Source organism: Macaca fascicularis, chromosome 17, assembly GCF_037993035.2.
Source record: "Macaca fascicularis isolate 582-1 chromosome 17, T2T-MFA8v1.1".
Taxonomy (NCBI): domain Eukaryota; kingdom Metazoa; phylum Chordata; class Mammalia; order Primates; family Cercopithecidae; genus Macaca; species Macaca fascicularis.
In genome coordinates, this window is record NC_088391.1 from 24,253,883 (window position 1) to 24,280,075 (window position 26,193).

General features: G+C 37.4%; 1 protein-coding gene across 5 annotated transcripts in view; it reads left to right on the forward strand.

The window, feature by feature from the left end:
* Positions 1-26,193, forward strand: part of GPALPP1 (GPALPP motifs containing 1) — a 50,622-nt gene that overhangs the window by 19,135 nt on the left and 5,294 nt on the right. For 2 of the 5 annotated variants that reach the window (XM_074021943.1, XM_015438967.4), the window contains exons 4-9: positions 2,566-2,650; positions 8,786-8,917; positions 9,244-9,408; positions 13,959-14,057; positions 21,515-21,733; positions 22,987-24,039. In XM_074021943.1, coding sequence (XP_073878044.1) covers positions 2,566-2,650; positions 8,786-8,917; positions 9,244-9,408; positions 13,959-14,057; positions 21,515-21,733 — 700 coding nt within the window. In that variant the 3' untranslated portion in view covers positions 22,987-24,039. Of the gene's footprint in view, positions 1-2,565; positions 2,651-8,785; positions 8,918-9,243; positions 9,409-13,958; positions 14,058-21,514; positions 21,734-22,986; positions 24,040-25,240; positions 25,918-26,193 lie in introns of those variants that run through there. The other 3 variants (XM_015438968.4, XM_065533205.1, XM_015438969.4) reach the window with 2 other exon arrangements.

Genomic DNA, 26,193 nt, shown 5'->3' on the forward strand with positions numbered 1-26,193 from the left:
ACTTTATAAACAGATAAGGTCACACACACATAGTAGCAGACCTGGGGCTAGAATCTTGATGTTCTGACTTTTAATTCAATTGTTTTCTTAATTGTTTATCAGTAGAAGAAACAAATCCCCATGTGCCATATTAGACATTGGACTAACTTCTCTGAATCTCAAATTTGTTATCTGTAAGCTAGGATAACAGCATGTACTTTACAGAATTGTTTTGATGATTGAGGTTTCATAGTTGTATACCTAGACTTTGTGTGTATGTGTGTGTGTGTTTAATTTATATGGAGCCTGGCACAGAGTAAGTATAGAGTAAATATTTATTCCTGTCTTCTTCCCAGAATTGTAAAATTTTTAAATGCCAAATATAAGATTGCACGTTAAATTGTTTATACTTCATAATACCGTATACCAATATGCAAGAACAAGCAGAAAAGGCTGTTTATTTTATATTCAAAGTTTATAATCACATTTGGCAGCTCCTAACTTCCATTAACTTTGGTTGTTTTAGATATACAGAGATAGGCAGTCTACAGACCCCAAACTAAAAATGATTTTTACATTTTTGAGAGTAGCTAAAAAAACGACAACAGATATGCCACAGAGAGCCACATGTGGCTTTCAAAGCCTAAGAGTTACTGTCTAGCCCTTTATAGAAAGTTGTAACATTCTAGGATGTAACATTCCTTTTAAGAAAACACATTACTTGGCCGGGCACGGTGGCTCAAGCCTGTAATCCCAGCACTTTGGGAGGCCGAGGCGGGTGGATCACGAGGTCAGGAGATCGAGACTATCCTGGCTAACATGGTGAAACCTCGTCTCTACTAAAAATACAAAAAACTAGCCGGGCATGGTGGCGGGCGCCTGTAGTCTCAGCTACTTGGGAGGCTGAGGCGGGAGAATGGCGTGAACCCGGGAGGCGGAGCTTGCAGTGAGCCGAGATCACGCCACTGCACTCCAGCCTGGGAGACATAGCGAGACTCCGTCTCAAAACAAAACAAAACAAAACAAAACAAAAAAAAGAAAGAAAACACATTACTTAAATGTATAGCAATTTTTTTTCTTGAGAGTATTATTTTGGCAATAATAAAATACATGTGTAAAATAAACAGCTGGCATTATATATTGGAGTTATAAACCTTTTATAGTATCATAACATGCCATGGTTATATTCCTTTACTGTGTTTTAAGATTTTATATACTGGTAATTTTATTACCACCAATCCCCTGAGGCCAAAAAGTTAAGTTTTAATTGCATTTGTAGATTGCTAAAAATTGTACTCAGAAAAAATCTATGCTGTACTCATAGCTTATAAATGATACCTAATTTTATCTTTTTAACAGTGCCAAACTTCCCTGTCTCATAAGCAAATTGTTCTGCTCAAAGAAGTTTCATGAATCAAGACAAGAGGTTATTAAATGGTCAGGATGGGAGCCCAGAGTTTCTGACTGTCAGTACTGTTTTTTCCCCTGCCAGGATGCCTGTCTGTGGGGTTCTAATAGAACATGGTGCAACCTGGAAATTTTAGCTTAGGACTTCATTTCCATCTGGGTTGGTAACACTGGCACAGTGACAACTATGGAAAAAACATTGGTACAAAAGCAAGGATGAAGTATCTTAAAAGTATGAAAGAGGGTATTTTTTTATTTTTTATTTTTATCTTTTTAATTTTTTCCTTCATAAAGTAAGGCTGTCTCTTTTTAAGACCCAGTATTCAGGCAAGTCTGTCTTCTGAAGTGATGACAGTTGCCTCATTATGTGGCAGTAGGGCAGCTGGAAAGAAAATGCGCTTTGACATCAAGTAGACCAGGGTCTGAACTCTAGCTCAGCCACTTACTAATTGTGTTCATCTTGGACATGATTTTGCTCATCTTAAAGGTGGAGTGACTGACACTGACCAGGATTGTTTTAAGGAAACCAATGCACTGCTTGAAATGTGGTTAGCACAGTACCTTTTTCCCTTTCTATGTGTCTTAATGAACTAGCTGCATTCTTCTACAGTTCCACATCATTACTGTATTATCAAGTGAGAACAATGGATAGATTTTTAATACTGCCATGTTATATAGACCACAGATTGCTGGCATTGTCTGCACATGCTATATATGTCCTTGAAGAACTCGATTTCTACTTTGGTAGTTCTGACCATAATTATAATGCCCCTAAGGTATCTTTCACTGGACAGTGAATCTCAAAACTGAAGGAAAGCCAAGGCACAAAATAAAAAAAGACCATCACAGATTTTAGTACAATTTTTTTAAAACATTGCCATTTTTATTTAATATAGTTCTTTTTAGGAAGTGTGCATATGCCAGTGTCACAAAGATTGAGAATTACTGGCTTGGTCTCTAATTATTGACTAACAAGTAGAAAATTCAAATGTGAAAATTAGGTTTTTAAAAGACATCTAGCAGAAAGATACTAGGTAATACTAGTAAAAATAAAGTGTTAAATAAAATTCTTATTTTCAACATTTGTTACTATCTGGCTTTATTATTTTTGTGAACTTTTGTTCTAAAAACTGCTTTTTAAAGTCAGGGAGAATGATAAAAGTACATTTTATTTTTCAGGCCCATAATAGGTCCTGCACTGCCACCTGGTTTCATTAAATCTACACAGAAAAGTGACAAGGGCAGAGATGATCCAGGACAACAGGTATCATCATCCCATTTCAACTCTAAGGTTTGGAAAGTTTTCATTGAAAGGATAAGATGTATTGTAACAAACTCCAAACTTTATGCATACAGTTACTACAATCACTGGACTCAACTGTAATGTAAGACTCAGTTATATTCAGATTAATTTAAGATTGTAACATAAGTAGATGAAATAAAAAGCTATTCAAAACCTGAGATTCTGTTAGGAAAATAACAGGGTTGACGGGGTGTTACCTATTCATGCTTCTTATCTTTGAAGGGGGGCTTTAAAGTGTTAGAAGGATGGAACATGAAGAAAAGTTTAAGAAATGATTGTGATGTGGGCTGGAGGAGAGAAGGTTGAAGAGCTTTTAACAATGGTCTTTACCTTGAAATTTACTTTCTCCTAACCAAGCTCTAGTACCTGTGTATAAAAAAATACACTGGTGGATAAGTAATTTTAGGAAAAGATAGACCAAATGACTTTGGAGTAAAGTATAAAGGCTGTTTCTCTCCTTAACAAGAGTTGAGATTTGTAGAGTACTTTATAATTTGTAATGTGTTTTCCCAATATGTGGACCTTATTTTATCTTCTCCACAGTTTCATGAAATAGATATTATCTGCACCTTACAAATTCTAAAGACCAAAAAAATTGGGTACCTTACCCAAGATTACACAATTTTTACTGATCAAACCCATGGCACAAACTCAGTTCTTATGACTTTAAATCACTTGTTCAGTCTGTTATACTGCAGTGCCTTCCTATATATGAATTCATATATTCCAGAGACTCCTGTTTATCTCCACTAAGAATTCAACAGTTACACTGAGGTTGTTACTCAAAGGATGTATAATGCAGTGGTTAAAATTATTAATTTCAGAGTCATTTACTTATTCTTTCAACACATGCTTGTAGAACACCTGCAGTGTGGCAGGCACATAGTCACAGAAGTGAATCTGTCAACAAATTAGTTTGTTCCTATCTTCACAAGACATCCAGGACTCAGCCACTTCTGCTCCCACCCTGGTCCAAGTGACCATCAAATTTCACCCCTTTTATTGGTCTTCATGCTTTATGTAGCCATTTCTCCTCTACTACCCCTTCTCAACACAAAAGTTGAAGGGGTCCAGATAAAACAAAGGCAGATCGAAGTCAGATCATGTCACTAACACTCAAAACCACCAAATTACTCCTCCTCTCCCTAAGTCAAAGCCAAAGTCCTTTTAGGGCCCTATATTGGCCTCCATGAGTACTCTGATTTTATCTTTTGCTTTGATGTGACCACACTGGGCTCCTTGCTGTTCCTCCTCAAATACAGCAGGCCAGCTCCTACTTCTGAGCCTTTATGCCTGCTGTCCAAGCCTATGCAAAATGGTCTTCCCCTACATATCTATGTGGCTGACCTCCTAGACCTTTGGTTTTTTTTGCTGGAATATTATCTTTCCAATAAATCATCTCTGGCCTCCAAATTAAAATATGCTAACCTCCTCTTCCCTTCTTTAATTTTCCCCATAGTATTTATTGCCACCAAAGAAACCATTAATTTTACTGCTTCTTTTTGTTTATTGTTGGCCTCTTTCCACTAGAATGTGGCTCCATAAGAACAGAGATTTTTTTTTTTTATCTTATCACCAGTGCCTTATATATAGTAGATATTCAGAAGTATTTGTTGAATGAATGAATGAATAAATCAAACACAGTGCCTGCCCTCATCACACCTACAAGGTAGTGGGGAATACATACATCAGTATATAACATTGTGAATTATTCAAAAGATGAGACAAAATATAAATGGAACCATGATGGGGGAATCTAATCTGAAAATGAGAAAAAGTCTTTTTCAGCCAGGCGCAGTGGTTCATGCCTGTAATCCCAGCACTTTGGGAAGCCAAAGCGGGTGGATTGCTTGAGCTCAGGAGTTCAAGACCACCTGGGGCAACATAGCAAAACCGCATCTCTACCAAAAATAAAAAAAATTAGCAAGGCATGGTGGCACATGCCTGTGGTGCCAGCTACCTGGGAGCTGAGGTGGAGGATGGCTTGAATCCAGGAGGTAGAGGTTGCAGTGAGCTGAGATCGTGCCACTGCACTCCAGCCTGGGTGACAAAGCAAGACCCTGTCTCAAAAATAAAAAAAAATAAAAAATAAAGGTCTTTATTTGAGTGAATGTCTACTAACCTGAAGTTTGATTAATTGGACTAGCTCAGCAAAGAAGGCAGGGAACATTGTTCCAGAGAGAGCAGATGGCTTAAGGCAAAAGAGAGTGTGGAGAGGATGAAAGTTAGGGTTAAAGAAGTTCAATATGGTTAGAACGGAGAGTGCAGGGAGAATGGTGAGAGAGAAGGTGAGGAAAGTAGGTAAGAGCTGTTCGAAGCTTTGCATTGAGCCTAACTTGGGTACGCTTAACTTCATGATCAGTAACATGCAGGTCATTACACTTACCTCATAGGGTTGTTACAAGGATTAAATCAGAGTAGTAGTTGTATTAGTCCATTTTCACACTGCTAATAAAGACATGCCCAAGACTGGGTAATTTATAAGGAAAGAGGTTTAATTGACTCACAGTTTAGCATGGCTGGGGAGGCCTCAGGAAACCTACAGTCATGGCAGAAGGGGAAGCAAACATGTCCGTCTTCACGTGGCGGCACCAAGGAGAAGAGTGAGTGCCCAGCGAAGGGGGAAGCCCCTGATGAAACCATCAGATCTTGTGAGAACAAACTCACTCTCAAAAGAACAGGATGCGGGAAACCACCCCATGATTCAATGATCTCCACCTGGTCCCTCCCATGGCACCTGGGGATTATGGGAACTGCAATTCAAGATGAGATTTGGGTGGGGACACAGCCAAACCATCAGTAGGTATTCAACTTAAAGTAGCTCTCATTATTACCATTGTTCTTATTGCCTCCACTATGGATGCCATGAGCATAACTGAAGAATTTAGGCTAAGTATGAGGAATCCTTTCTAACAAGGGTGTTGAAGAAAAAATTACCAGAGGAAGGACTTCCAGCCATATGGAAGACTGAGATGACATCGTCAGGCTAGGCATTCCCCGCCATGAACACAAAGGAGTGCTAGGGGAAGAAAGAAAATAACAACCAGTTTAAAACACAGCAAAGCTCAAAAGGAAGAAAGGAAAATCCACACATACTAACAACATTGAGGGAATTCAAAGCCAGACACAGGTTTACACAGCAGGGAACCACAGTCATTTTAGAGAACCCAGTCATAAACCCCAGAGAATCTGGGAACAGGAGCCTTGGCTTCTGGCTCACTCAGCCAGAGGAGATTGAATTGAGCCCCCTACATAAAGCCTGCAGCCTCAAAGTTCTGCTGTGTCTGTAAAAGGAGGACAAGGGGACTAGAGGACTAGAGAAATGTAACCCACTGTCCCTAGGAAGGTGGCAAGGAAATTTGCTTCTGCCTAGAGCCTTGTCATGCTATCTGTAACCTACTTTCAGATGGTTCTGAATAAAAGCGTGTGTGTGTCTATTTCATGGGGAGAGGGACAGAAAACAAACCAAAAAAATGAATGTGTTAAAATGACATGTGCCACTCAGTTGGTAAATCTGAGTGAGGACATATTGGTCTTTATTGTACTCATCTTAGCACTTTTTTATAGGTTCAAAATTTTTCAAAATAAAAAATTGGGGAAAAAATTTTCAGAGGAGTAGCATAATTCAGCATTATTCGCCCTTGGAATTTTGTCCTAACCTACCTAGTTAGCAAATGCATAGCTTACATCATTTCCTAGGTGGTACACATTCTACATTCCCTAGCTTCTTTTGGTGGAAGGCGAGGGTCAGGCTGAGAGAGATTACACTGTAGGTCCATGTGTGAAATACTCTCGCTCTGATTGTTTGACTTATAATTTCCCTTTAATTGCACCTTTTTCAAAAGACCTTTCTTTTTCAGTTTTGAGATTTTCGTTTCTCAAAGATAGGCTTCTCTTAGCCTCATTCCCGGCATATACCCCCAAATTAAGACATAATAATACTAATGTTTGACATTTCTTGAGCACTTACCACAAGCCAGACACTGCAACAGCAGTATAAACCTAACTTAATCCAAACAACAATCCAGGGAGGTAGTGTATCAACTGAATGCCTTCAGCTACAAATAACAGAAAATCCAACTCAAAATGGAACTTTATCTTAACCTACTTAGTTAGCAAATGGGTTAATTTACTTGGTGATATATGTTCTGTATTCTCAAAATAAGGAAAATATGTTTCATACATAATAAGAGGTCAAGAGGCAAGATGATTCCAAGCTTGATTAATTCATTTGCCTCATGATATCATCCAAGGCTCCAGTTTTTCTACCTTCCTGCTCTATAAGAGAATTAACAGTATGTTAATTCCGCCCTCATCGTACCAAGAAGCCTGCCAAAGTTCTAAGACTTAGGCTGACTGCCTTCATCATACTAAGAAGCCTGCCAAAGTTCTAAGACTTAGGCTGACTGCCTTCATCATACTAAGAAGCCTGCCAAAGTTCTAAGACTTAAAGGCAGCTAGCAGTGTCCAGACACAGAAGAGGACTGGTCCTTTCCCTGTGCCTCTTTTGTAGAGGAAGGAAAACCTCTACCAGTTTCCTATAGACCTTTTGTGTTTATTTCCCAAGAATTGTGTCATGTGTCCATGCCTAAACCAGTCAGCTGAGCAAGAAGAAGAAGACCAAAGTGACTGCTTTGTAATATTTTGTAAACACATCCATACAATAGTTATACTTTTTTTTGTGACTGGCCTAGAATTATCAATATTTTTCCCCAGGTGTTAGAGAAGGTCCCAGTTCCCTGAGAAGGGTGTGGCTTTAAAGAGGATAAACAAAATGCAGGGTTCTCTTGGCAATAGTTATTGGTAGAAGCTGTTATAATTCTCTTGTCAAAGACGAGAAAACCAGGGCTTAGAAACGTTAAATAACATGCCTGAAGTCACAGGGCTAGTACAATGGCAAATGAGGCCTTCAACAAAATCAGCCCAAAATATAAATCAATAGGGTACCTAATTTCTATCGTAATTCTGGATAAAATGTGCAACATTTTTTTATTTAAAGAAATAACTCATCCAGGACACCAAAATAATTTAATACCCATAGAGAGGAATTGGGCATATTATTCTGTTTCTGATTTTCAGTTTAGTGTGTTTGGCCTAATTTTCTGTTTGCTTCTCCATCTCCGCTTTTATTTACCCCTGAACATAAGTGATACTTATTTCTAAAAATTGCAGACATCATCCTACCAGGACATGCTGAAATTCCACCTTTATGAAACCATCTCATATTAAGATGGAAGTGAGACTATCATTAGCTTATTCCACTAATACTGTATTGGTGCCATGACTCTTAGACTTAGTGTTTTGTTCTGTTTTCATGTCTCATAGTTTTAAAATTTCATTATAGCTTTTATATCTGAACATTTTGCGTCACCAAATATTTATATCTGTAGTGGGTTATAAATATGTTTAACATAATGTCTGTAACATCAGAAAGCTTACTATTGTAGATATAAGCTAGAAACACTTAAAGCTAAATCACTAACAGTTGAGATAAAATGATAGAGGGATCGCTGTTATATACATAGAAAAAATACTGGCCTTGATCTTGGAATATTTGATTCTTAGATAATAGTTTTATAAAATCAGACAAGTTGTTTATTCTAATTACACTCTTAAGTCTAAGTCTCCTCCAAAAAAAAAAAAAAAGAAACCAGAAATAGTGCCATTTTACAGTTTTGTTACAAGGATCTAATGAGGTATATGCCAAAATCCATAGTTATTAAGAATGTGTTTGTGTGTGTGTGTGTTAGAGTAAGCCACAACACAGTATATAATTGTCTACTTATTGTACTATGTTGAGAAGAGCTCTAAGTCTACATCTGTGTCCTTCAGGAAGAGAGTGAGGTCTGTCATGGACACAGGAGGAGAGGTGGGAGGTGGGAGAGAGTCTGCATACCATGGATTTGTCATCTCTGTGCTAGGCACTTGAGGAAGGTGAGGAAAAAGTCCCCATGGTTCAGTGATGAGCCAGCAATACATTGTTTACTTTTTAATTTTTTATGGATAATAAGTTTCAGTTAAATGCAGGTAATTTAGAATTATTTTTTATACCTATAGCTCTGCTCTTGGTTTAAAGATAATGTCTTGTTTTAAAAGGAAACAGACAGCAGTGAAGATGAGGATATTATTGGACCAATGCCTGCAAAAGGACCAGTTAACTATAACGTAACGACAGAGTTTGAAAAAAGGGCTGAGAGAATGAAAGAAAAACTGACCAAAGGAGATGATGTAAGTTTTAAAAACACTTTAAGAAATACACTAAATAGATTAAAAATCTAAATTTTAGAAATAAACACTAAACCATTTAACTTTTAATATATTTTGTTTTTAGGTATAACATTTTTGTTTAATTTAGGAGTTAGAACCCAGAAACTATAAAAGAAAAGTAACAAATTGGATGAAAGTCTTTGTAACGTATGTGACAAACATATGTGACAAAAACATAAGTAACTTTAAAACTTCAATTGCATGACATAGTTGCTTGTACATACATATGTACTCATCTTATACACGATACATACTTTCCATGCTACATTTCTTTTTTTCTGTTAAAGGATTCATCTAAACCCATCGTAAGAGAGTCATGGATGACTGAACTTCCTCCAGAAATGAAAGACTTTGGTCTTGGGCCAAGGACTTTTAAGAGAAGAGCTGATGACACATCTGGAGATCGATCAATCTGGACAGATACTCCAGCTGATAGGGAAAGGAAAGCTAAGGTGAGACGCTTTGTTTGTTAATGTATTTCTGTTCATGTTGGCTGGATTTTGAAAAGATACAATGCAAGATTATTTAAGGGTACTATTTTTTAAAATTATGATTCCAAAAGGATAATACAGATTTTCCTCTGGAGCAAGATTATGAGGAAGGAAACTGACACCAGTTGCTTGCTGTTTACTTACTATTTCCCAATAAACGGTCTCATTTAAACCTCAGGAAAACTCAGAGACATAGGTATAATGACCTTATTTTATAGATGGAGAAACTATCCTCTATGAGGTCAATGTTTCTAGGGTCACAAAGCTAGTAAGTGATGAAAAACAATCTCATTTTAGACCTGGTCAAAAAGACCAGATTCCCTGGTCTTTTTACACCATACTATCTTTATGATCATATATCTTTTAAAATATTTTAGAAAAAAAAAAATGCTGCAGATTAACCAAGCAAATTAAATGGTGCCTAGAGGACCTCTCTCAAAATGACCGTATCTCAGGTGCACTAAACTTCATGTTACTGTCAAGATAGACAAGAACCACTATCATTAATACATTAAGTTATCCAAAAAATACCAGCTGGCCGCAGTGGCTCATGCCTGTAATCCCAGCACTTTCCGAGGCCAAGGAGGGCAGATCACCTGAAATCAGGAGTTCGAGACCAGCCTGGTCAACATGGCAAAACCCTGTCTCTATTAAAAATAAAAAAATTAGCCGGGCATGGTGGCATGCACCTATAATCCCAGCTACTTGGGAAGCCGAGGCAGGAGAATCAGTTGAACCCAGTAGGCGGAGGCTGCAGTGAGCCAAGATTGTGCCACTGCACTCCAGCCTGGGCAACAGAGCAAAACTCCATCTCAAAAAGAAAAAAAAAAAAAAAAAAAAAATCTGTATGCATAAAATACATTATTTTTAATTTTCTCTTCTTGAATCTTTTTCTGTTACAAAATATTTCATTGTATATTAGGAATTAAACCAGTATCCCCAGTACTACTCCTTCAATTTAGTCCATCTGTGGGTTTTGGTTTTTTCTTTTTGTTTTTTTGTTTGTTTGTTTTTTAAGAGACAGGGTGTCTCTGTCACCCAGGTTGGACTGCAGTGGCGCAGTCATAGCTCACTGCAGCCCTCAAACTTCTGGGCTCAGGTGATCCTCCTGCCTCAGCCTCCTGAGGAGCTGGGACTGCAGGCACACAACTAATTTTTTTATTTTTTATTTTTGTAGAGACAAGGCCTTGCTGTGTTGTCCAGGCTAGTCTCAAACTCCTGGGCTCAAGCAATCCTCCCAAAGTGCTGGGATTACAGGCGTGAGCCACTATGCGCAGCCTCTCTCTGAAGGTTTTAATTTCTGTAAGACATCCCATTCAATTCTCAAATGCTTGACTAATTGTCACCTTATGATTATAAATTCATCAGTTCTGACTAAAGCAGTTCCACACTTAGTTCATTCCACTAGCTCTGTTTATATTACTCATCAGTACCTAGAATTACCAGGATTTCTGTTTTCAATCTGGAATGAACTAGCTCTGTTTATATTACTCATCAGTACCTAGAATTATCAGGATTTCTGTTTTCAATCTGGAATGATCAATTTTCCTGTTCTATCAGGAATTGTATTTCGTTGCAGGTGATAGAAAGAGGCAAGAGCTCCTTAAGGACTTTCCATTTTACTGGAGAATTGCCTGTGAAATAAACAGTGGTACCATTAAAGTGTGGAGGGCGTGTTGCAGTCTCCACACTTGAGCACCCTGCCTGCATAGTAGGCAACATTATGCATAATTTCTTTTTTGTCCTAAGATTAAAGAGAATATGACAGTTATAATAGGAAGGTGAGGCGAACCAACACACATAGGGGCAGGAGAGGCAGCAAAGGATGTGGATCCAAGAGAGCCACAAAAACCTTGAAAGGCTGGTGTTGGAATGCCTATTATTTCTTAGCTGGTTTTGAAATAATAATTATTTATTGCAGTTTTTATAATTTAGCCTTTAAGATTGTCTCCAAAAAGACAATTAATTCCCTTGCTTACATGCCTTTTTATTTGTGTCCTTATTTATTTGTTCTTTTTTATATCCTGTTTCTCATTGTAGATGAATAGATGTCTAGCTTACAACCAGATATGTAGGGAGTCTTCCTTGGAGGAAAATATCATGGAATAATGGAACACATGGAAACCAGGCTATATTGTTTGAACTTAAGAGATTTTAATCCCTATGACTGAGTTCTTTAGACCTGGTCATTCTTTCCTGTGCTGAAATGTTTTGTTTAGTATTTACAGTGGACTCATAAAGGGATTATTAATAAGTCTTAAATTGTATATAACACTACATTACAGAATATAGTACCACACACATATATTTATGTCACAAACTATATAGTATCACAGAGCTATTCATTTTCTGTTGTCTTTGATCCTGTGTAAAGTTCATGACTAATTTTTATAACAGATCTTAGCCATATTTCCTTCTTGATAGATTCCCTCCACTCCATCCTACTTCTTATATTTGATTTTCCAGCATACCTCTCATACCTCTACTGTTCTCACATTAATTTAGCCAATATGGCCTAAAAGAAGATTGCTCTTGGCGGGGCACGGTGGCTCATACCTGTAATCCCAACACTTTGGGAGGCTGAGGTGGGTGGATCACAAGGTCCGGAGATCAAGACCATCCTGGTTAACCCGGTGAAACCCTGTCTCTACTAAAAATACAAAAAATTAACCAGGCATGGTGGCGGGCGCCTGTAGTCGCAGCTACTCGGGAGGCTAAGGCAGGAGAATGGCATGAACCCAGGAGGCAGATCTTGCAGTGAGCCAAGATTGTGCCACTGCACTCCAGCCTGGGCGACAGAGTGAGACTCCGTCTAAAAAAAAAACAAAAAAAGATTGCTCTTTAGAAAGTATTGAAAGTGTTTTACATACATTAATTGAATGAGATCAGTTATGTCCTCACTTTCCAGTCTTGACAATATCTACTACCTCTTAATATTAAATGGTTAGGTTTTTATCTCCATTGTATCATAACATCACTTTTCTTTTTTTATAAGTAAAACATCTATTTTCTGGGAAAATGTAGAAATGAACTATTTCTATGTTTTTAACTTACTTTATTAAATACAGTGTTGTTTTAGTCCATGAGGCCTCCTAAGCAAATAAAAATAAGAATATGCTTAGAGACGAGTGGTTTTCAGTAGTTTTTATATGGGCCCTCCCCATTCCTGCTTGGGAGCATATGCTGTAGAATATTACTGTAACATTTTTTTTAAATAAAATGTGTTAGACTAGACACTTCGTGTGTGTGTGTGCGTGCTAATATAAATGATAGTTTTGTTTCAAATTCTAGTTGTTTCTTGCTGATATTGATATATATATATATTTTTTTCTTCTTCTTTTTTTTTTTCTGAGACAGAATCTTACTCTGTTGCCCAGGCTGGAGTGCAGTGGCACCATCTCAGCTCACTGCAACCTCTGCCTTCCAGGTTCAAGCAATTCTTGTGTCTCAGCCTCTCGAATAGCTGAGACCACAAACACTCGCCACCACGCCCAGCTAATTTTTTGTATTTTAGTAGAGACAGGGGTTTCACCATGTTGCCCAGCATGGTCTCGAAATCCTGAGCTCAGGCAGTCTGCCTGCCTCTGCCTCCCAAAGTACTAGGATTGCAGGTGTGAGCTACCACGCCCAGCCTCTTGCTGCTATATTTTGTATATTGATCTTGTATCCTGCAACTTTGCTATACTTGCTTAGTAGTTCCAGGAGTTTTTTGGTAAATTCTTTGGAGTTTGCTACACAGTCCACAGTTTGCTACACAGTGCTAGGATCTGTGAATAAACACAATTTTTCTTTTTTTCTTTTTTTCAAAATGTACACCTTTTATTTCCTTTTCTTTGTTTTTTGTTTGTTTGTTTTCCTACAGGGTGATTTTATTATTTTAGAAAACAGTAATGTAGGATATCTTTTTAAGCCTTATTTTCACTTCCACCTCTCACCACTGTTAGTCAAACTCATCCTGAGTTCAATAAATAGGTTGAGTGGGGTGGTTTTTTTTTTCCTTGTTTTCAAGAAAATCATAGACTAGAGCAGTAACTGATCCCTTATCAAGTATGTTAATATTTTGATTTTTTTTTTTTTAATGAGACCGAGTCTCACTCTGTCTCCCAGGCTGGAGTGCAGTGGAACGATTTCAGCTCACTGTAACCTCTGCCTCCCAGATTCAAGCGATTCTCCTGCCTCAGCCTCTGGATTAGGTGGGATTACAGGTGCCCACCACCATGCCCAGCTAACTTTTATATTTTTGGTAGAGATGAGGGTTCACCATGTTGCCCAGGCTGGTCTCGAACTCCTCACCTCAGGTGATTCGCCTGCCTCGGCCTCCCAAAGTGCTAGGATTACAGGCGTGAGTCACTACGCCTGGCCAAGTATGTTAATATTTCTAATCAGAAGGGATTTCACAAACCTGGCTTAGTTGTGTCTCTTGTTACTTAATCTAAGTAAAAATAATATTTATTTTTTGTTTCATCTTAATTTTATGATTCAGTAGTGTGTTATCTGTGTTCATTCCTCAGGAAACACAAGAAGCAAGGAAGTCATCCGGTAAGAAAGATGAAGAACATATATTATCAGGAAGAGATAAGAGACTGGCTGAGCAGGTATCTTCATACAATGTAAGTAAGAAAATAAGATATATAGAGCCAGGTGTGATGACTCTTGCCTATAATCCCAGCTACTTGGGAGGCTGAGGCAGGAGGATCACTTGAGGCCAAGAGTTCAAGACCAGCTTGGGCAACATAGCAAGACCTTGTTTCTAAAAACATATTTTGTTAATGAGCCAACTGAGTTGTGAGGATCACTTGAAAGCCTCCCTGCCTCAAAAAAAAAAAAAACAGAAACAAAATATATAGCCCTTTTCCCCCTATCTTTTAGTTCTGTGTTTATTTTTTTCTCTTTTGCTTATTTCTCTTTCTTTTATATGTCTACCTCTTTACCATGTACTTTTTATACATCTATCCTGAAATAAACTCTGTTGCATATATATATGTTTTTATAAAATTCTTCTGTGTTTTTCACAGATATTTCCAATTCACATTTTACATATTAAATTAGCAGAAATCTAATTATTAGAGATAGGTAGCACTTGATGAGAGAAAGCAAGACCCCTGCTCACTCATGGAGATCTTCCATTTATAAATGTTTACATTATAAACAGATTTGGAATGTTGGATGTAAATATTTAAATATGGGAGAAAAAACGTTTTTTGAATGTAGTTCAATCTAAATTTATAAACTAAACAGTCAGTATTCATTTGGCATATTATTTTGTTATCTTCTGTCTTAAAAAAAAAAAGGCAAATGTTGGATGGTGCCTGTACAAAAAGAAAAGGAAAATGATAAATGTCCCAGCTCAAAGAATAAATGTAAATTACTGAACCCATTGGTCCCTGAAAGGTGTTTAGGAAAATTATTTTCTGTTCCCAGTGTATTAAAGAAAATTCCATAAGCTCTAAAATATAGTTAGCTTGATTTATTATATATATGTTGACCAGTACCACAGTGAAGCATGCTTAAAACATTTTTGGAAATTGACCAAAAACTTAGCTCACTTGAAGTATTTATGAAAACTGACCAGGTGCTCAGAAGTCAAGTATCAACAAAATCGAAGGAATTACTATCATTCAACCCAAATTATCTGACCACAAAGAATTGAAGTTTGGATTCAGAATATCTTAAAAACCCACTATGGCCAGTTGTAGTGGCTCATGTCTATAATCCCAGCACTTTAGGATGCTGAGGCAGACCGATTGGTTGAGTCAAGCCATGATTGTGCCACTGCACTCCAATCTGGATGGCAGAGCGAGACCTTGTCTCAAAAAAATAAAAATTAAAAAAAAAACTGGAAATCAGAAAAACTCAACATTTAAACTTTGTATCAAAGAAAAAATGATAATGGAAATTAGAAAAATGTAGACCTGAATGACAAAAATACAACATATCACAATGTGTGGGATGCCATATGAAGTGGTATTTAGAGGGAAAATTTACAGCCATAATGAGTTATGTAAGAAAAGACCAATGACTGAAGATAAATAAGCTAAGCCTTTTTCCAAACTGGCATTTCTTATCAAACTAAACAGACACGTACCCTGCTATTTTCCTCCTGGGTATTTTCCTAAGACAAATGAAAACACATCCACACAAAGAGTTGAACGTGTTATTCTTAATAGCCTCAAAAAAATTTACCCAAGAATGTTCATAGACGCTTTGTTCATAATAGTTAAATACTGTAAGCAGCTCAAATGTTGATCAGTAAGAGAAAGAAAACCAAACTGTGGTATAAATGAAACTACTCACCAATAAAAAGGAACACATTACAAATAAATCCAACATGCATGAATCTCAAAGTCATACTGAGTGAAAGAAGTCTTACACAAGCAAGTACATACTTCTTATTATGTTTATATGGAGCTGTACAATAAGCAAAATGCATCTATGGTGGGAAAAAAATCAGAATGCTAGTAGTTGGAATTGGGGTATGGAATTTGACTAGGAAACAGCGTATGCCTGAAGTGATAGAAAGGTTCCAGATCTGGATTGGATTTTGAGCTATAAAACTCATTGAATATACACTTAATATTTATGTATTTTATCATATGTATATTCATCTTAAAAATATATATATATATAAACAAATATTGAACTCAAATGCATGCCTAGGTATTTAGGGGGACATGTAGTGATGTTTACAGTTTACTTTAAAATGCATCCAAAAAAATAGGGTTCTAATCTGAACCCTGAAAGCTGAAATTCCAGATACTTTCTATTCAAAGTATTAATATAGTCTTAAGACTAAGCCACTCTAGAAACTGTAGCTTTTGATAAATCGAGCAGTCTTTAAAATACTTTAATGAAGACAAAAACCAATCAAGTAGAAGTTTGGCATTAGTTTTCAAAAGCTGTTACAAACACATCTTATTCAAAAATGAATTGCTGTTGGCCAGCCATGGTGGCTCACACATGTAATCCCAGCACTTTGGGGGAGACTGAGACGGGAGGATCTTCTGAGGCCAAGAGATGGGCAGTATAGCAAGACCCCATCTCTACCAAAATAAAAAGGTAAAAAATTAGCCAGGTGTGATGGCACACACTCGAAGTCCCAGCTACTTGGGAGGCTGGAGTTGGAGGATCACTTGAGCCTAGGAGTTTGAGGTTACAGTGAGCTATGACCACACCACTGCACTCCACTGCAGGGTCTATACAGAGCAAGACCCTGTCTCTAAAAAAAAATTTTTTTAATAAATAAAAAATGCTGTAAGTATTGTATATTGTTAGAAAATGCAAACATTTATGTTAAATGATTAAATGTGGTAAGTCAGCAAGTTAGTCATTTAGCAGATTAATCTCTTACATCAATCGGCTTTCAGCTTTTGATTTTCAGTGAATTGACTGCTTCTAGGTGTTATTTATTATTTTATTATATTTTGGCTCTAGTTTGGTCCTGTGTGTCACAATGTGCAAATTATCCTAAATCAGACCAACAGTAGTACACCTGAAACAACTGATATAAAAGTTTATTTCTTTTATCATCATGAGTTTGAGCACTTGAATTGTTTGGATTGATTGTATAATAATAGTCCAGTGATTTAATGTATTCCTCTGTCTCTATTGATGGTTCATTTGCTAATATAAGGAATAATCAGTACCTTGAAACCTGACATCTTTATTTCTCCATTTTTGTTTGCTTTTTGTTACCTTACATACAATTTTGCTCATTGTTATAAATCATTTTCCTCAGTAGTGGCTTTAGGTAAAGTAGTTAGATCCCTACAACTCCATTCTTTCTCACATCTCCACACATCTGCTCAAACTTTGTTCTCAATTTTCTCCAGGTCTTTGTTATATATTTAGGCTTTCCCCTTCCAACTCTTGTTAGCCTGTCAACCTTCATCATTACCACCTCACTAAGGAATTATTATCTCATTAGCAAGGAAAGATGTGAAAGCAAGGAAGGAAGGAGAAATGTGGAGAAATGGAGCTAAAAGATCAAGTTTTGATAGTGTAGCTTTTTTACATTTATACATACATATAATGCTACATATATGGTTTTCCATCCTAAAATTCACCTTACTACACTCCTTTGTATTGGCATCCTATCTCCTATTAATACCAAACTACTAGAAAGAATGATCCAAAAGTGAGTTCCACATCCCATGGATCACCTCTATCAGAACTTGGGCAGTAAAAGCGAGGTTTCTGAGACCCACAGTTGGCAGTTTTGATTCACTAAATCTATGATAGGACAGGCAATCTATATTTCTTTTCAACCCGTCAGTGCTGGAGACCAGCAATCTTCAAGTGTTTTTGCTTGGTATCCCCTAAAACTCTGTGTGTGTGTGTGTGTGTGTGTGTGTGTGTGTGTGTGTGTGTGTGTGTGTGTGTGTGTGTGTGTGTGTGTGTGTGTTTTGAGACTGAGTCTCGCTCTGCTCCATTGCCCTGGCTGTGTGTGTGTGTGTGTGTGTGTGTGTGTGTGTTTTGAGACTGAGTCTCGCTCTGCTCCATTGCCCTGGCTGTGTGTGTGTGTGTGTGTGTGTGTGTGTGTGTGTTTTGAGACTGAGTCTCGCTCTGCTCCATTGCCCTGGCTGTGTGTGTGTGTGTGTGTGTGTGTGTTTTGAGACTGAGTCTCGCTCTGCTCCATTGCCCTGGCTGGAGTGCAGTGGCGCGATCTCGGCTTACTGCAATCTCCACCTCCTGGGTTTAAGTGATTCTCTTGCCTCAGACTCCCAACCACATACCACCATACTGGCTAATTTTTGTATTTTTAGTAGAGACAGGGTTTCACTATGTTGGCTAGGCTGATCTTGAACTCCTGACCTCAGGTCATCTGCCTGCCTTGGCCTTCCAAAGTGCTGGGATTACGGGTGTGAACCACCACACCTGGCCCTAAAACTGTGTATTTTTTAATTTGACATCTAACATTTTTCATCATAAGGGCCAGGCATGGTGGATTATGCCTGTAATCCCAGCACTTTGGGAGGCTGAGGCAGGCAGATCATGAGTTCAGGAGTTCAAGACCAGCCTGACCAACATGGTGGAACCCCCCTGTCTACTAAACATACAAAAATTAGCTGGGTATGGTGGCGGGCACCTGTAATCCCAGCTACTCAGGAGGCTAAGGCAGGAGAATCACTTGAACTCAGGAGGCAGAGGTTGCAGTGAGCCGAGATCCCACCATTGCCCTCCAGCCTGGAGACACAGCAAGACTCTGTAAAAAGTAAAATGTAAATGTAATTTATTCTTTTAATGAAAGACTTTTTTTCTAGTTAGTTCCTGGTCTTTGGATGAATGTTACTTATTGCCAGAATAAGACAGATTTCATACAATGTATACTACTTGGTTGACTGGTACACTGAAACTTCAGACTTCACCATTGTACAATTCATCCATGTAATCAAAAACCACTTGTACCCCTAAAGCTATTGAAATAAAAATAGAAACAAAAAAAATTAAGACAGATTTTACCATCAATTGTATTTTTTTATACTTCTAAGAGTTAAGAAGCCAGGTTTTTATAAAGAAGTGAATGAGAATGAACCTATTTTGTTATAGCGATGTCATTCAGTTCTTTGAACAATTTGAGTTATTCTCTTAAACCTCATATTGATCTATTTACAAAAACTATTATTAATAGTCTCTTAACTGTCAAGTCATTAGGATCTCCTTTGATTTTTTTTCCACATTGATCCTATTAATAAGTTTTCTCATTCTTTCCAAGTCTGTATAATGAGAATAACAACATTTAATTTACAAATACATTGTGAGGATATAGTAAATGCTCAATAAATCTAATATTTAGCATTGATTTATTGTTTCTTATATAGCCAATACTGTACTAAATCCTTTGTATTCATTAGATCATTTAATTCCTCCCTTCTTCCTTCAAATATTTAGAAATTATCATTATGACTACTACCATTTTACAGCTGGGGAAATGAGACTTAAATTACTTGCCCATTGTTACCAGTGTTGAAAGTAGCAGGACCATCATTACAATGCAGATTTTTCTGAATTTGGAACTTAAGTTTATTTGTCCATGCTCCATGTATTGATTACCTTTTTTTTTTTTTTTTTTTTAAGACAGAGTTTTGCTCTTGTTGCCCAGGCTGGAGTGCAATGGCATGCTCTTGGCTTACCGCAACCTGCACCTCCCGGGTTCAAGCAATTCTCCTGCCTCAGCCTCCGAGTAGCTGGGTTTACAGGCATGCACCACCATACACGGCTAATTTTGTATTTTTAGTAGAGACAAGGTTTCTCCATGTTGGTCAGACTGGTCTTGAACTCCCAACCTCAGGTGATCCACCCACCTTGGCCTCCCAAAGTGCTGGGATTACAGGCGTGAGCCACCGCGCCCAACCTTGATTACCTATTTTTTCTTAGCAATATTTGATGATTTTTTTTTAACCTCCTTCAATTTTGTTGAACATAAAGAACTGGAAAGCACTTGATTTGCTAATCAGTTTGTTTCTAAAGACTTTATCAATATTTATAAAATAATTAAGAGTACTTTGCTTAACCCAGTATATTGAGCAGAAATGGGAAAATGCAAATGGTGTCAATTTAAATACATATTTACTAATTTATCTTTTGTACATTCTACTAAAACCTTATGGCTCCAGATTGAGTTCAGTTAATTTACGAAACATGTCTGTCACATAATCTAATTGACAAAGTCATTTCTGGTTGTCAGATCAGCCAGACCAGACTTTCTGATTCACTTTTTCCATTCAAATAAATGTGTTAGGACCATTCATGTGATACTTTGAATTCTGATCTAGGTGCCATTTTTACCTTCTGGATAAAATAAGATACTGTCACTTTCAGCATTTTTTACTAGTGCCTTGTTATTTTGCTTTTACTGAGCTTTCTTCACTCCTTTCCCCTCAAGTACATTCTTTGGCAGTAGGAAGGGCCTGGAAAAGGTATGGTTGTTAAGCAAAAATTGTCTTTTCTTCCATTATCCACTCTTCAATATATCTGAATTCAGAACATTTCAATAAAAGGTAAAAAACCCATTTCTAAAGGACCCTACGCTCTTAGGAGAAATGTGTTTCAGACACAGAAGGACACAGAGCCCTCCTGTGTTTACAGTTTCTTGATTAAAGGAAGTTTCAATCATACCGGTATTTTAGATTTTTGTCTCATAACCTGAAGACTTATGCTTTCCTAAATAATATTATATAGTCTCCTTTGTTAAATGAGAAAGGGCTATAATGAAAGGGATGGCATCTTCACAAGAGGTAGTCTAGACCAAATCAGTTGTAAGAAAGACTATACGAAGAAGTAGAGAACCATGGAAAAATAACCTTAAAATTACCCATGCCTTCATACTGCATGGACGCTACTCTGTGTAGCCCCCAGGGATACGTATACCCCAGTTTGAAGGCTGCTGGTCTGTACTACCAGCATCTCCTTTTCCATCTCCCTCCCTGCTCCTTCCATCCAGGACTGTTCTGTCCTTTACCTTAGTCAATACTCAAAGGTCTGTAATCAATCCCTAGTTTATTAAATCAATTGTTTTTGCTGAGACCTTGTCTTACTAGATACATCTGAAAATGTGAACACCTACCCTAGCTAAGAAGAAAAAAAAAAAAATGAGGGAATTAACGGAAAAAGAGAAAGAAAACTGAAAGGAACAAAAATTATCTTAGGTTATGGAACATGCCAACATATGCTGCACAGGCCTTGAATTTTGCCACATCCGTGCTCTTACTACTTTTCTTTTACCTTTGTTTTTGCTTCAGCCTGACAGTGCCTTCCCTTCCTGTTCATCCATTTAGCCTTCAAAGACCAGCACATCTATGAAGTGACAATATGATTGCTCTTTCTTTCACACCCCTGTTCTTGGTTTGTACTTGATGTTTAGTATTTAAATAACCATAATGCTTTTCATTGCATATTTTCTTTATAAATGCTGTCTTGGATTTGGGGAAAAAAAAAACAACTATTGGGGTTTGTAAATAACCCTCCTTAATGTGCACCATTACTATCTAATTATGCCATTTCATGATCATATTCTGTCAATAATCTATACAAACTATAGTTTTTATTTCTGCTCTCCTGCTCTCTCCAGGAATCAAAAAGATCAGAATCTCTTATGGACATGCATCATAAAAAGTTAAAGAGTAAGGCGGCTGAAGACAAAAATAAGCCTCAAGAGAGAATACCATTTGACCGTGATAAGGATCTCAAGGTTAATCGGTTTGATGAAGCTCAGAAAAAGGCCCTGATAAAAAAATCTAGAGAACTAAACACCAGATTTTCACATGGCAAAGGCAATATGTTTTTATAAGTAAGTATATTTCAGTGAGGTATATTTTAATACTGATCAATGTGAACTTTTACAAATACTCTGTTGTCTTTAATATTGTGCTCAAATCTATTTCCTTTTATAATAGATTAAAAATTATATATTTTTGTAAGTAAACAGTGATTTTTGAAAAGTCAGCCTTGTGGGATGAAAAATATGGCTTACTGGAAAAATAGCCTTTCCTTCATAATAACCTAATAGGGCATTGCTATTAAAAATGTTAAAATAAAAATTCAGCGTATGAGAAATAGCAAAGGAAGGTGTGATCTGATACTTGAGTAAATATGCACACTTTATTAAAGATGAAGAAAGGCTTGCTGGTAGTTTGTATGTTAAACAAAATCCCAACTAGGAAATGTTTGTTGCTTAGAAAGGTCCCCTATAAGTTAAGGTTCAAAACTATTCCAATATTCATCCGTAGCCCAATCTGACAAGGGTTCAGAATGGTAATTAAGAAATTACATAAAGCTGGGTGCAGTGGCTCACGCCTGTAATCCCAACACTTTGGGAGGCCAGTGTGGGAGGATCACTTGAGCCCAGTAGTTTGAGACCAGCCTGCTTAAGATGGTGAGACCCCATATCTACAAAAAACTAGCCAGGTGCAGTGGAGCACACCTACAGTCCCAGCTACTCAGCAGCCTAAGGCGGGAGGATCCCTTGAGCCCAGGAATTCGAGGCAGCAGTGAGCTGTGATTATGCCATTGCACTCCAGCCTGGGCAACAAAGTGAGACCTCGTCTCTTTAGAAAAAAAAAAAAAGAGGCCAGTGGCTCACACCTGTAATCCTAGCACTTTGGGAGGCTGAGGCGGGGTGGATCACCTGAGGTCGGGAGTTCGAGACCAGCCTGAACAACATGGTGAAACCCCATCTCTGATAAAAATATATTAAAAAAAAAAAAAAATTACCCAGGTGTGGTGGCACGCACCTGCAATCCCAGCTACTTGGGAGTCTGACGCAGAAGAATTGCTTGAACCTGGGAGGCGGAGGTTACAGTGAGCCGAGATCGTGCCACTGCACTCTAGCCTGGGTGACAGGAGCAAGAGACTCCGTCTCAAAAATGAAAGAAAAAGAGAAAAAGAAAAGAAATTACATAAAAGCTGAGGTTGCTTCTTCAAATCTTTATGATTTTTAATTGTATGAAACCTATATCAATATTCAAATGTGATTTTTGAGGGAAATATAGTTAAATTTATAAATATTTTCCAACTTACTGAGTTTTCTTATTCTTACCTCAGGGGGATTTCCCTGTGCAATGAAGAAAAGTTGAAGAATACTCTTTGTCCATCTTTATTTCTTTGTTTTTGGCTTCTTAAGATTAGAGATTATTTTAATCTTAAAAAACATACAGATTTACCTTGTTCTTTGTGTCCTTTTAAGGTCATGTGGAAACATAAAACAAATGTTTCTTATATAGAACAGGATATTCTATGTGCCTTTAGCTTCTGTGGAAGTATGGGGAATTATGGGCTTTTCTTCAAATAATTATTTTAAGAGGCTTCCATTCCCCCTGATTTTTGTGGTGTCTCACAAGTACCCTCTAAGGTCTGGTCAGGACTGACTGCCAAATCTCTACCACAGCCTGGACCTCCTCGTGAAATATACCTAACCTGCCCTGGAGTCAGTGTGTCAAGTCCTTCCTGTAAATCCGTGACTTTGAAATGTGTTGTTATTTCCCTTTAAACTGCAGCCAGTGAATACAAATTTACTTGAAAATAGAGGGTATGGGTTTTGCCTGTTTTGTAATCAGTTTTCTTGTTTTAGTACTCAGGGCTTTTTATTTGTTGTTTAATTTTTTTAATTGTTTTTAAGTCAGAAAGATCTCTGGGTTATCTCATGTGCTAAGGGAAAACTATTTTGGTTTTTCCAACTTTAATAGTTCGTATTTCTAGGGGAGGCAATCAGGACAAGATATGCCATTAACTGTTGGCAGTGTGAAATCTGTAAGACTCAATCTCTATGATCTCAACCAAAGCTTTCTGAGTCCTGGAACTTTGCTTTGGGACAATCTGACTTTACTCATTTATATACTGTACTTAACAGTTTGTAGCTAATATATGGGGTCATAACCTTTTTTTTTAGCTAATTTACGGGGGTCATATCAATCGTGAATAGCCTTTTAAAAAAAATTTATAATCCCTAAATACAAAAATGGAAATGGAAAATTTATAATCATAACCCTCCTAATTGGGAGTATTATAAGTTTGTAATGCTTTAAGCACTGCCTCTTACGATGGTAAATTTATAAGATGATAAATTTTATTTAAACTATTAAACTATTGTTAAATAAATGGAAATTCTATAAGTTATATTTTCTTGCAGATTAATCCCAATTGTTCCACTAGTATTCTAGTTTTGATGAGACACAAATTTTTATTGTTGTTTATTTTTGTTTTTTTGAGAGACAGAATCTTGCTCTGTCACCCAGGCTGGAGTAGAGTGCTGTGATCTCGGCTCACTACAACCTCCACCTCCTGGGTTCAAGCAAGTCTCCTGCCTCAGTGTCCCAAGTAGCTGGGACTACAGGCATGCGCCATCACACTCAGCTAATTTTTGTATTTTTTAGTAGAGATGGAGTTTCACTGTATATTGTTCCAGGCTGGTCTCGAACTCCAGACCTCAGGTGATCCACCTGCCTCGGCCTCCCAAAGTGCTAGGATTACAGGCATGAGCCACCACGCCCAGCCGAGACACAAATTTTTAATGGAAAAAGATTCTGATTCCTAGTTCCTGTAAGCTTTATGAAAACTGAGTAAACTATTTATATGATGGTACAAATTATTCTTCCTCTAATAATAACAGTACAATATAGTTTTTCCATGGCATCAGTGTAAACCATAGCAAAAGGAGCGTTGCTATTAAAAAGATGAATTAGCTGGGCGCGGTGGCTCACACCTATAATCTCAGCACTTTGGGAGGCCGAGGTGGGTGGATCACCTGAGGTCAGGAGTTCGAGACCAGCCTGACCAACATGGTGAAATCCCATCTCTACTAAAAATATAAAAATTAGTCGGGTGTGGTGGCGGTCACCTGTAATCTCAGCTACTCGGGAGGCTAAAGCAGGAGAATCACTTGAACCTGGGAGGCAGAGGTTGTAGTGAGCCAAGATCGCACCACTGCACTCCAGCCTGGGCAACAAGAGCGAAGCTCCATCTCTAAATAAATAAATAAATAAATAAATAAATAAATAGATGAATTATTCTCCTAAGCAAATTGAAAAACTTTCTTACGTACTCAAAATTGAACAGAGCTACCTTTTGACCAAAAATGTCATTTTTAATGAGCAGTATTTTCTGAACACAAAATTTTGTACAAGAGTATCTCCATTGCATTAATATTATTTGTTATAATTTTTTCCCAATGAAAGGAAAAACTATTTTCTAGCTCCTCTTCGTTATGTAAATTCTTAACATATTTTTGAGAAATTTGTATTTTTTAAAGTAAAACTGTTATCTTTGGATACTTACTTTTCTTTGTTTTTCTCATTTAAAGAGAATAGGGATATTTCTGTATTATATATTTACTGTTTCATCCCTCAACTTTGGAGTGACCATGACCTTGGCATAAAGGAGAGAAACCTCTGCTTTCCGCCTAATGCTTCCAGAAGTTACTACCTTACTGGCTTTGGAGCTAATGCTCTTTTGTGCCAACCTGAGGATAATTTTGACACAATGTAAGGCCAGTTTCAGAGGTTGTTTTGCCCCACAGAGAGACTAATCCCAATACAAGAATATTGAAGGACAAAGTAGTCATTGCACAGGATGGAAAGGTGTTCTTTATTTCATCCCCTCCCCACTTCCGAAGCTGCAAAAGACCTAATTGAATCAAGTCTCCTTTCCATCTGGCAGAAGACATTTTAATAAGGACCTTTTAATTGCCTACATTTTTTGGCCAAGTATCATAGGAATGTGACCTCTTTTGAAATTTAAAAATGAAGAAGAAAAAAGAGCAACACTAAGTTCATATAATGGAGCAGATACTTTTAATGTTCGTACCATCGAAGGTGCCATTTAAGTTTATTATACTTGAAATTATATGATTTTGTCCAGCTCTCTAAATTGTCATCTCCAATAGGTTTAGATGCTTCAAATAGTAACCACATTACTGGTAAGTAAATAGTGGGGTTATTTGGTTTAGCAGGTGGGGAAGTAAGGAGGGATATAACAAAACACGACAGATGGTGGGTACACCCCTAGTAAGACCGCCTTACCAGATAAATGAAATCCTTTTTGTATTGGGCACAACATAGTAAATTAAGTCTTGCTCTAAAAAAAAAAAAAAAAGAAAAGGAAAAAAAAAAAAAAAAGAAAAGCCCTGATCTAAGAGTTTTTAATCTTGTTTAGATGTAGCAACCACTTGACATTTATCATTTTAACATCGAATGATTCTTTGTTTTGTTTTCTGTTTTTGCGATGGAGTCTCACTCTTGTTGCCTAGGCTGGAAT